The sequence below is a fragment of the Larus michahellis genome, chromosome 2 (genome assembly GCF_964199755.1).
Source record: "Larus michahellis chromosome 2, bLarMic1.1, whole genome shotgun sequence".
Taxonomy (NCBI): domain Eukaryota; kingdom Metazoa; phylum Chordata; class Aves; order Charadriiformes; family Laridae; genus Larus; species Larus michahellis.
In genome coordinates this window covers 113,526,151-113,538,484 of record NC_133897.1, presented here as the reverse complement: position 1 = coordinate 113,538,484, position 12,334 = coordinate 113,526,151, and the positions used below count along the sequence as shown (strand labels likewise).

At 38.0% G+C, this 12,334-nt stretch overlaps 1 protein-coding gene across 6 annotated transcripts in view; it reads right to left on the bottom strand.

The window, feature by feature from the left end:
• PPP4R1 (protein phosphatase 4 regulatory subunit 1) overlaps positions 1–12,334 on the bottom strand; it is a 69,874-nt gene that overhangs the window by 46,824 nt on the left and 10,716 nt on the right. For 3 of the 6 annotated variants that reach the window (XM_074576637.1, XM_074576639.1, XM_074576634.1), the window contains 2 exons: positions 7,026–7,161; positions 161–267 (listed from right to left, as the gene is read on the bottom strand). In XM_074576637.1, coding sequence (XP_074432738.1) covers positions 161–267; positions 7,026–7,084 — 166 coding nt within the window. In that variant the 5' untranslated portion in view covers positions 7,085–7,161. The remainder of the gene's footprint in view (positions 1–160; positions 268–7,025; positions 7,162–12,334) is intronic. The other 3 variants (XM_074576638.1, XM_074576636.1, XM_074576635.1) reach the window with 1 other exon arrangement.

Sequence of the window (12,334 nt, the reverse complement as noted above, 5' to 3'; positions counted from 1 at the left end):
ATGATTTAGCAAAATGAAATTTTACAATATTTTATTGCATTTGCAGAAGCCTAGTTTGAATATTGAAGGCGAGAAAGAACATAGTGGTCCTGGGCTGAACACAGGTTCAGCAATTCTGACTTTCCCTCAGTAACCCAGTAAAATATTTAATGCTACCTACCTGAATCATCAGCTAATCTGCTGATTCTCTCCAGCACAGCAATACAATCTCTCTCATCATCGCTGACTTCCTTCAAAGTGTCCAGCAAACTTCGAGCCACCATTTGCCTGGTTTACAAGAAAGATTAAAAATAAGCATTATTTGTGTTCAGAAATACAGCCAAATCAAAAAGTTGTGCAATCATACAAGTTTCTTAAACCAAACAGTAAAATTTTACATAGATTCACTTTTAACTCAGTAAATTTAGTTAGTCCTGCTTTGGGAATTCTTAATTCTGATACCTGGCGTAATCCTAAAGAACCGATAATGTTAAATGTAACATTAAAAGTATCCCTTTGGCTTACAAGGATAAGGGAAACCAGCCACAAAGATAAAAAATAGTAATCCTCTGCCAAGCGGGCAAACAGAAGCTGAATGTTAGGAAGTGAGTGTCAGCCTTCCATCCTCACCTCTGAATTCCCTAACTTGTTCATACAAAACAAGACAACACCACTACTGTAAGAAAATTTTTAAACAGATTTATGAATTTATTTCACAAACAGAAGCATGCACACTCAAGCTGAAGATTTCCATACCAACGGTGATGTTTAGAAGCTAAACTTCATTCAAATGCTGTATAGAGCAATGGGTATGTACTGTGAAAATAAAATGTACTAGCCTATGCGTGCCTGGGACATACATTAAGCAAAGTAGAAAACAAAACATTAAGAAACTATGAAACAAGTCAGAATCAACTCAGTTAACTACTTCTAATGCATGAGAAATTTTTCTAAGGATTAACTTGTCAGTGACAGGATACAGTCAAATTTGGGTTTCTGTCCTCTAAGGTTCTGTTGCAGCCTGTGTTACAAAGTCATACCCATCAGCTACCTAGAGAGCCCTAAACATTAAGTTTTTAATAATGCAGCTGGCAACGTGTGACAATCAACCTTTCTCCTCAACAACAGCATGCAATGGCATAACTCATTTTTTTTCATCCTTTTGGACAACGTGGGTTGAACATTAGTTCAGACAGCTAGCAGGATTATCCCAACAGTGGAATCAGCCAAGAAACAGTGTCCAACACACTACTATCTCTTGTACTGCCCTGGAGCAATTTATCAAAATACTGAAGCAGCAAGGGTCAAGTGCCAGATATTTCCATAACTGACTGACAGATACACTCTTAGGATGTAGCCTAGATGTAAGCACTGCTGACAAACAGCAGTGCTGTGGCCAAGAGCAGAAGCATAACTAAACTTGATCATGTTCACTACAAACAGTGAATGTGAGCGATGGTCACAAACTGGAAAAAATCAGATGGTTACATTCCCCCACAGGGGAAGCTTGGGAACTTCACGATTCCATGCAATCGGAGAAATGTAGTTAGGTTTTCACAAATTCCCAAAGCTAAGCAGGCATTTCCATTTTCTCAGACTGAAAATCAATAATTTAAACATTTCAAACTGCACACTTGCAAAACTATCTTAAACTGAACTGTTTTGACATACAGATGAACAAAATCCTCTAAAAAGCAAACTGCAAAAAACTGTTTGCCTTTAACAAATTTCCTCTCCCTCACTCTTTTCAATTTGGTAAAAGTGCAACATCTCTCAGCAAAGATCTTGATATGTAGTTGGAAGTTCACCTATCAAAATCCTAGTGGAGGGAAACAGACTATGTGACACACTAACCTAGAAGCAGAGTAGGCTTGGTCTTTTAAAGGGCTGGACACCTCTGAAAAGAGAAGAGGAACAGATGAAGCATATTTCATAAACTAGCCTGCCTGGATGCATGTGTCTCATAGATACTAAGCGTAATCTTGGAAAGCAAGAGACAAGTCAACTGACCCACTGAGTTGGTCTCAGCAAGTAAGGAACCACAATAAACAGCACTACATCCCATTTGGCTCCTGGGAACTATGGAATGACCTCCTACTACGCTGGGAGTTTTGAGAAGACTCTCAACTCCTCGTAGAGCTTTGTTAGCAGTATCCTGAAGTGTGGTGGCTGGATCCCACAGTTAAGTCTTTGCTCGTTGCTGTGAGTGGCACAGATGGCTATGCAGAAGTAACCACCCCATTAAGCTGAAGGCCACAAACGTTATGCTCAAGAGGCGGAGATGAAAATGTGAATCCTAACCTGAAGTAGATCTGACTTACTTATTAAATCCACTCAAAGCTAAGAAGGGACATTCAACTTTTTCCCTGGACTAAAGGTAGAAGATGGCCCCACCTGCATCCAGATGGTATTTCCTTCTTTGTCTTGTAAAGGAATCAATGAATCTGCTTTTACATTTAGCAGATTCTGGTAAAAAGCACTACAAAAGACAACAGGGCAAGGTAAGCTCATTTTAGAAAACCTAACTGGGTAGGTAACCAGTAATGACAGGGTAATCTCCTTACTCCATCCATCCAGTGTTCTGGGAGACGTCCACTCATGTCCTCCAAACATTACAAGCTCTGTCCTAGTTCTGCCACTATCCCCAACAATCTGCCGAAATTATTCTTGTGCCTCCAAGATGCAAACATAGGACACAGAGCTAAACCTGCCTTGCATTTGCCACAGGCTGAAAGCTTGCATGTAGGCTACTAACGCGGAATGACTTGAGCCCTGCAAGCTTACACTTCAACATGCTCCACTTACTGGAGAGTTGATAGTAAGCAAGGGTCTCTGGTGCCCTGTCTAGCAGTCTCATCATCTTCTCCTGCGAGCATTGGCGGTTGAGCTATAAAAAGCCTTCAACAGAGGACTGTGATGAACTGTCAATGCACAGTACTATAACATAAGGCAAGCAGTAGCTTGCCCAGCAACTTGCCAGGCGAGTACCAGGTGAGCATTTGTGAAATTGTAACAGAGCTCTGAAGGATGACCTGTCTAGTCTAGACACAAACAAAACAACAAAAATAGGCAGACAAGCTTCATGCTCAAGAGGCAAGAAGATACCTCCTGTGTCAGGGAAAAAGAGGAGGAGCAGATTTCCTCTAGGGATGACATCATGTCTCCATAAACTGCATTCTAAGAGGGAATCAGACTCCTCCAAGTACACATGTGACAGAAATTACTCCACCAACGTTAATGATGGCAATATAAATTATTTTAGTGGCATACATTCTGTTACTATACGTTACTCCTGGTTATCAGGGCACAACGTGGGACTAGGATTAACGGTTTCTTGCCATTTCCCTCCTGCCACTGGCTTGGGTTTGTGCAGTACTTGCCTCTAATGAGATACCAAGCTCCACTAAGAACTTCTACCTTTACACATTCCCAGTGCCACCAGAGTTGTCTTCATTGCAGCAACTAACAGAATTGCATTTTCTTGCCCATTCAGTCAGATCGCGTACCCAATTCTAAAAGCTTCTAGACTATTTTCCATAGTCACAGACATGTAAAACCTAGGTTTATACTGTGACTGTTAAGAGTCAGGAATCGGATAACCACATTAAAACAATTCACTGCCACACGTGGTACAACCTCCTTTCTGATGCCCATCTCTTCCATCTGGACTCTAGAAAGCAAAAAGGCTACCTTTTACGGACCATATGAGAAACGATGTCTGTGCCATGAAGTCAGAGGAGCATATCTTTTAGACAAAAAAGACAAGCTACCCAGAATGCTTTAGGCCAAATCGTCACCTACACTGTAGACAGCAAAAGTGCTACTGATAAACTGTACATGAGTACACGCACCTCAGCTTAATCCCTCTTTGAGATCCCATATATCCTCAGTTACTGCTGAGTGCTGTGCTACAAGTATTTTGAAGTTAAACTATTTAAAAAAAAAAAAAAACCAACCACAAACCTACTTCAAAAGACATTAGGTATTCTCCCAAGGCAAAAGCAAAGAATTACTTCAGAACACAAAGAAGCATGGCAAGAGGATAGCTTAAAAATATCTACATTGACATGTAGATATAGTCTTGATAGCAAAGACTGATCATAGTGATGAATAAGAGTCTGCTGCCAAGATCTGCTTTCGTTTGAAGAGCAACAGTTCCTCAAAAAGTAGGCTGATCAGAAGGAAGGGTCTGTTGTTCAGCAACTGCTTCACTATTTCAACAGATCTATTGATGAGTCTTGCATACATCTGAGCCTTCTTAATGAGGAATGGAAGAAAGTTAACAGCAATAAGCTCAGGAAAATCCACAAAGGATTCTTAAAATGAGAAGAGACAAAAAGCTATGCTCCAATTTGCACCAGCAATTGTTTTTTAAAGCAAACAGCAAATGCTTTTTTAAAGCAAATAGCAAATCACCCATGCATGCATGCACGCACACACACACCAGTACTACCAGGAACAAGGAGATCTTGTGTTTCAGGGCAATAGTCTTAGCTTTCTGCTTGTCATCTACTCTTGCTGAAATATGATATTGGATTAAGGCATATTTAGAGATTTGTCTTAAATCCTGCCTGGAGGCTGCCTTTTCATTAATAAAACCATAGCCAGAGTCCCATTTGCCTTCATTTTCAGATACAAGGGGCATTATTTACTGTATTATTTGTCAGGTTCCCCTCCATTATCATAAACTAAGACAACATCTGTGGTGCTGATCAGCAACGCTTAAAACAGTGAGGATGTAGACCATAACATGCCAAAATTGTCACATAGAAACTCCTTCTACAATTTGGGAAGTCGTTAGAGGATTCCCTACCTCACTCTCTTTTTTTCAGCTCATCCTGTCAAAAATCATACATATTTAAATGAAGAAACAATTCCCATTTGCAATTTCCAAGTCCGATCTGCTAAAATTTCTTAGGATGCAGACATAGATTCATTTCCATCTCAGAGCAACTTGCTTTGGCCTTCATACAGCAGCCGAGAAATTATGAGTCCTCAAGGAATCCACTCAAAGGAGACTAGGCTTTTGTAGTAATTGTTAAAAAAAAATCACTTCACTTTTATCATTCAACATAATCACACAGTGAAAATGTGTGTGATTACATATGAAGATGACTAACCAGATAGAAAATGATAATAATAACAAATGCAAAGAGAAATAATACTTAAAATGAAATTTAAATATTAAAAAAACAAAACAAAACACAAAAAACAAACCACACACTAAAAGCAAATTCATCCATTGAAAGAAAAAAAAAATCTTACCCTAATTTACCCAAGCTCAATGATTACGTTTCAAGGGTTTGGGCACCTATAATTTGAAGCTTCCACACAAATGCAGGTTCAAGGTCACAGAAACAACTGAAATATTATTAACTCAATCATAATATAAAATAATGTTAAATTACATATAAGAAATTGGATATGATTATACCATACTAAGAGGCATAAATTAAATTACATTTAAGTTGTTCATTCTTATCTTTTCCCTATGAAATGCTCCAGTTCATCTGTCTAGCAAAAATCTCTTCAATTATTCCTGACACTGACTAATGCTGAATCATCATAAGCTTCCTGCAATAGTTACTCACTATCACTAATGGCTATCATATGCTATTTCCTACATTTTCTTATGCTACATAACACAGTAGGCCTAGAAAGAGAGCTAGGATTAAACAACTTGTTTACAACAGCAAACAAAAAAAACCCCAAAGAACAAGCACCAAACAAGCAAACACAAAAACACCCCAGGGGAAAACTAGTTACTCCACCCATCTTCCCCTGCAGAAAAGCACAGGCAAGCACGGGATGCATAAAGCTGGATGGCGTGATCAAAAAGATTTCAAGCTTATGCATGCCCCATACCCCATACAATCCATACTGAGAGACTCAGAGAGACAGTTTTTTCTTAAACGGGCAAGTAAAATATTAGGACCACTATTCTCACTTAAAATTCAAGTCGCGCAACTTGAGTTTATGAGTTTGTTCTCTGCCCTACTGACTTTTAATACATAACTGTCACCTGTAGCCCTAAAAGGCTCCTCTTCCCTCCCTCCCCACGAAAAGTCAAACACACAGAAACTCTCTCCTGGTTGGCAAATTGCTGATTTCATCTCAAATTGTAAAATACCACAAACTTTGGATTTCAGGAAAACAAAAAACTTTAAAATCAGGCATTTCAGAACTAATTTATGCATTCAGATTTATGCAGGTTATAGTAATAGAAACCACTCTGTAATTGTTAACTTCAGTTCAATCAAAATGAAAACCTTCCAAACACAGGATGTTCACACATGTCACATAGAATTTAAAGTATACTTCACATGACTAAAGTTAAGCACAGGGCTAAATCCTTACAGAACTCAGGCCATGAACAACAAAATAGAGGTTAACCTACAGGGTGATTGATCACTGGCTTATCTTCCGCATACTACTGAATTAAGAATTCAACATAAAAGCAAACATGCTTTATTGAAGATTTAGTTGGAGCCCAACTAAACTATGTTAAAACAAAACACCAGAAAACCCTCAACCTTAACATATTTTATACATTTCTGTGATTTTTGTAACTGTTTGCAGTTACAGTTAAAATAAGCGTTGGTTTTGAATTTCTCCATTTCATTGCAGGGTGCCTCTGTGCAGGTGGGGAGCGTATGTCTGTCTAGAGTACGCTACAATACCTGTGCTTTTAAATGTAGTAGTAGTATTACAGAAATAAAAATGGGGAAATGTCCTAGTCCTGTGTCAGCAGGAATGTTAACATCCACAAAAAACCTACAAGGATGTGGACCAATTAATGAAAAAGTTCAGGAAGTCCTGAACTATAGCTGCTTAAGCGAATGCTTTTCTGTTATCATTAGTACTTCATTCTATGTAAGTAGAAGGAGTATCAGCAAACAGAAGGAGGAGTGCAAACTGAAAAGTTTTGTAAAGTTGTTGGAGTTTTTTTAAACTATTTGTATTTCATGCAAATTAACTTCAGTCAGATTTGAATCAGATTAATAGTTTGCATACCATTAGCCAGACAGGACATTTAAAAAGCATACCTGTTAAATATGTTCTCACTTGCAGCGTACTTGTCCAGTCTTCCCAAAGGCGTCAACATTTCATCTTGTGAGACAAAGTCCAGGGCTGAAGGTATAATAATCACATCAGACTCTGAGCTGTAGTCATCCACACCAACTATCAGAGACATCAGAAATATTCCTTATAATCACAGTAGTTTAACACTAAAATGATGTCTGTTGTTGGTCTGAAACACAGAAGTCTAAACAAGGTCCCATTGACAACATATTTACTCACTGCACTACATCATTCCCCCTAGCTTTCCTCAACTCCCATAAAGCCTTTTCTACACGAGAAAGTGATTTATTACCTATAAATTGGAATAAATGGATTTTGAGTAATTTTCTCTAAATTCCCAAAGATGATGTTTCACAAAACATCCAAGATTCACAATAATTTTAGCTTACAAATGGTATTTTTATACCTTGTATTTTTATTACATAAATTACTTTCAGCTAATTCTAAAGTCAGCCTTCTGAAGAAGCATAGACTAAAATCATAGGAGCAATTAGCCCAGAGATAAAGAGTTAATACAACATCATTTAGCAAAATAAAAAAAGAAATTTTCTTAAAATAGAAAAACCTAAATTAAGCATGTTAAAAAGTTCAGATGTGTATTACTATATCCGACTACCAATTAAAATAGGCACAATTCACCTATTGCATAATTATTAACCAACAACTCAATAGGGAACTCCAGACACCTTTATCAACATGGAAACAGAATGAAATAGAAAAGGAGTCCATCCCTGCTCCGCAAAGCTGCTTGAAGAATTAGGATTTGAACTATCACCTTTTCTGTCTTCAATATGCTCTCTAAAACGCTCAAAAACTCAGTCCCATAACAAACACCTTAGCCTGCAAATGCAATCACTTATTTACTAGTATTGCAAATGCATTCACTTATTTGCAAGAACCATACCAGGTCACCTGCATTACTCCTGAAGATACAACAACACTACAGTAGGCTACAAATATTCTTCTGTCTAGCCAAGTTTCTCTGAAAGCCCTTTGAAAACTGGCAAAAAAAAGCTGGACAGCAGACAGACAGATCTAGAAATCCAACAATGGTTATTTTAAAAAAAAAAAAAAAGTGAACTCTATAGAAGAAAGAAAAGATTACTGTCCTCTTACCTTCCATACAACTATACTATGTTATGCAAATTGGTTATCGGACATTGTACCATTATCTTCGCCATTCAGAATACGCAACTACAATTTTCTGAACTTCTTCCTAAACCTATTTTAAATGTCAAAAGATCTAGCACCAAACTCTCCATTTTTAGACCAAGCTGGGTTAATAGCATCCCTTTACCAACAAACTATTTCTCCCATTTTCTAGGTAAAGAATCAACGGACATTGTTTAATTAGTCATAAATAAATCCCATCCCTGGAGGAGGGTCCAAATTCTGCACTTGCTGCTAGGACATGAAACCCTTGCCAGAAATCAAATGAAGGGAAATGATCAAATGATGGGAAAAGATCAAGGGTGTAAGAAGAACCTGGGAGACAGGAGCAAGGAAGAAAGCTTGCTAGGAACTGCAAGACAAAGTAGATGGAAGAGTAATCTGGGGAGAGGAACCTTAGGCATTCTCTGGATATGCCTAAGGCAGTGGATAACAAACTGCAGGGGGAGAAAGGGAAGGCTCAAAAAGGTTAGCTGCAGAAAGCTATTGCAGCACAAAGGGAAAGCACTTAGTAACCCCAAGTTTACACAAGTGTTTGAATCCGTATTTGGTTTGAGTTTGTGGGTTTGGTTGGGGTTTTTTTGTTTGGTTGGTTTAGTCTTTTGCAAGAATTGGTTTTATTTGTCACAGAAAAGGTGGGGGAAGGTAAAAATGCACTCACAATGCAAGTTAAGATTCTATGTCAGGTTAAGTTAACAAGGAACAAGCTATGTCCTTTGACAGACTCAAAGGCCTTTAATTCAACCCATTGATCCAACTAAAACAACAGGTTTTCCTGTGTTTATAGTTATGCCACGCACCTTTCTCACAGACTAGTCTTTTTAGAATAGAATATTTCAGTTGAAGGGACATACAATGACCATCTAGTCCAACTGCCTGACCAATCCAGGGATGACCAAAAGCTATTATTAAGGGCACTGTCCAAATGCCTTTTAAACACTGACAGGTTTGGGGCATCAATCACCCCTCTAGGAAGCCTGTTCCTGTGTTTGACCACGCTCCTTCTCAATAAAGACATGCTTCCTAATGTCCAGTCTAAACCTCCCCTGGAGCAGCTTTAAACCATTCCCATGTGTCCCACTGGATCCCAGGGAGAAGAGATCAGCACCTCCCTCTCCTCTTCCCCTTCTCAGGGAGCTGTGGAGAACAATGAGGTTGCTGCTCAGCCTCCTTTACTCCAAACTAGGCAAACACAGAGTCCTCAGCCACTCCTTACAGAACATTTTATCGTACACAAGCTCCTACTGTCAAGACACACTTTGAGGCAAAAACATTCTGCAGCATCCACACATGAAATAAGTTACACAGATACTCCTCATTCCAGGAAATAAACTGCAATAATTTTGGGGAGGGTTGTATAATTATAATTGCGCCCTTCACTAAGGAGCTAAACCACTGCACTGAGATCAATTTCTAAACTACAGAACTTAAATTAATACAGTCAAGTTGTGACATAACCAATTGGGAAGAACAAAACCCATCACTCTAATATTCAGTGAAATTAACTCTGACAGCGTCCTATTTTTCCTATTTTAAAGTTTGTTGATCATACTACAAATTTAAAAGCATAAATTGATGAAACTATGTCAAAATACCAACATAATTATCGTCACCAATATAATTATTTTTATTTAGCTATCATATGCGTGAATTAAAAAAAATGCTGATCATTACATCAACCACGACCAGTCTTACTTTCTCCATTTCTCTCCTCTCAACCTCAACTTTATGTTCCATGTTCCTTTCTTTCCCCTCTACATTTATTCTCCCTTAGCTCTCCTACAGTGAGTGGTCTAATGTGGATGTCATCTTAAGACGTTGTAGAACATGGCAACTGCGCACTCTGTATGTCTCAACACATAAACATGCACCAAAGTTGACTAGATGTCTGACACCTTTGATTTAGTAAACTGAATGTTCTTGTAATTTTTGCCTCGTGAAACCACTTAAGTTAACCAAACTGCTAAATCCATTCTATATCAGATGTAAATATCAATGATAAAAATATGAGCAGCTGCTTACAATTTATCTGTTTCCTGCCTCCTACTAGTTCAAACAGAAAGTGAGGTGCGTGAATTTGACTCTGCTGTGTTTGTGCACTGTAAAATTAAGTTTAGCACTATGTTAGGCTTAATGTGCTTCTGCTACTGATGCTGAGCAACATTTTTTCTTTAAGTAATTCCAGCATCTCAGCTTATAGTCACAAAAGAGATCATTTAAATGGCAGCATCCTGATAAGTGCTACACTAACACCAACAGGGAAGAGGGGGGTGATAAAAATAAACCAATCAGTACACAAACAGTACATAGTTCTTTTAAAGTACTGTTACAATTATCTTACGTATTCATTTTCACTTTCAACATCAAGACACCGATCCAAGTGAAAAGAGGCATCAGCCCAGTAGAATTCCCATTCTAACAAAGCCCCTCAAATGAATGTTCATCTTTAACTTGCCCCAGATATGATTCTCCAACAATCTAACCACTCCTCATCTAAAAATGCATAAAGAACATACTTTGCATTATTCAATAAAACAAGTCACTTTGATTTTCCCTACATTTGGAAGGTTATTCCAATAAAGCTATCCAAAAGGCTGTTAACTGAATATTTCCTCTTCAGCCCTCCTCTGCTTTCTACCCAACTTTGATCACTTTTGTAAACTACAAATGCAAAAATCACCCTTGAACACAAGTGTACTGGTTTTGGCTGGGATAGTTAGAATTCTTCACTTTTTCAAACCAGTACAAATAAGTCCAGACCAAATGCTCAGAAGGCATCTAAGCTAAAATACACTACTGAAAACTAATGCAAGTTCAGAGCCTATGTACCTTTTAATCTGGTCTTACATGTTCACACTAACATGCAAAAGAAGTAGAGCTAAGAAATCAGGAGTTTCTATAAAAACGCCCTACCCCAGCAGTTTAAAGTCACTAGTGGTGATGGAAGGAGGAAGGATAGTTGGACAACAGTGTAAAAAGCAATCACAGTGCCCCTATTTTCTGTCCACATAAGCACCAAGGCAGAGGAAAATGAATAAATGTGTTAATTTATCTAGACTAAGTAGTTTGCAAACTTCTCTTCAAAACTCTACACTACTAGCACCAAACACAAAGCAGCATCACAAACAAGATAAACACTGGATTTTGTTTCAATATCTGACTATCACTGACCTGTTGTATTACACAAGACAAGTAACTCCTCTGTACCTTCATTTTCCTGTCCAATCATTTGTTTGGCTCTTTTTTGTAGAAGTTGTTCAGGCTTGTCTATCTATCTTGCATCTGGTCCATACTGTACAAAGAATGTATTAACACCCACTTTAAGTTCTCCTGTTTCCCTTAAGTTCTCCTCTGTTTCGTGGCAAGGATACAATTACTTGACACAATTATTAACTAACATGGACCATACAGCAATCTCACTGAGATAAACTATGTTTAGAGGTGCTTAGTCGACCATTGACAAGCTTGGTTGAGCATACAACAAAACAGAAGTCCACTTAAAACTCAGTCCCCTATAAAGCCATAGCCTATAGGTCAATTTTCAAGTGAGTTGATTTTTCTACTACGTCTCATCTCCATAGTGTCTTTCACAAAGATCTTGATCATATCGTGTCTTTTACAGACAGGCGCACAAGATCAAGTTTCAAACAATAATTTTTTTTTTTTCTTTTATTTCATAATGCATGAACTCTTTGACATAGACTGTTCTTTCTGTTCTTCTATATCTGCTATAGGCTCCAAGGCAGAAACATATCCTCCCTCATTTTGACATGGAAACTCAGTTACAAGACAACAGGTATTTAAAAATGAGCAATTTTAATTTCTCAAAGCTGAGCAACAAATAATTTTAAAGATTTGAGATTTCCAAGTAATATTACAGTTCCCTCATTTTATCTTCTGCATACCCAAAGCATTCTCAAGATCTATTAAGAAGTCTCTATGGCAGTTGCTACAGATATATCTGTATAACTGTAGTACAGGCTATTTGCTATGGTCTACATCAATTGTTACCACAGCCGTGTCCAGGTTAATATAGCAAAAAGGACTTAGTTCTGTTCTGCTGTTCCAGCAAGCAATTTTTCTGTTTAATTGTAAAGCAAAA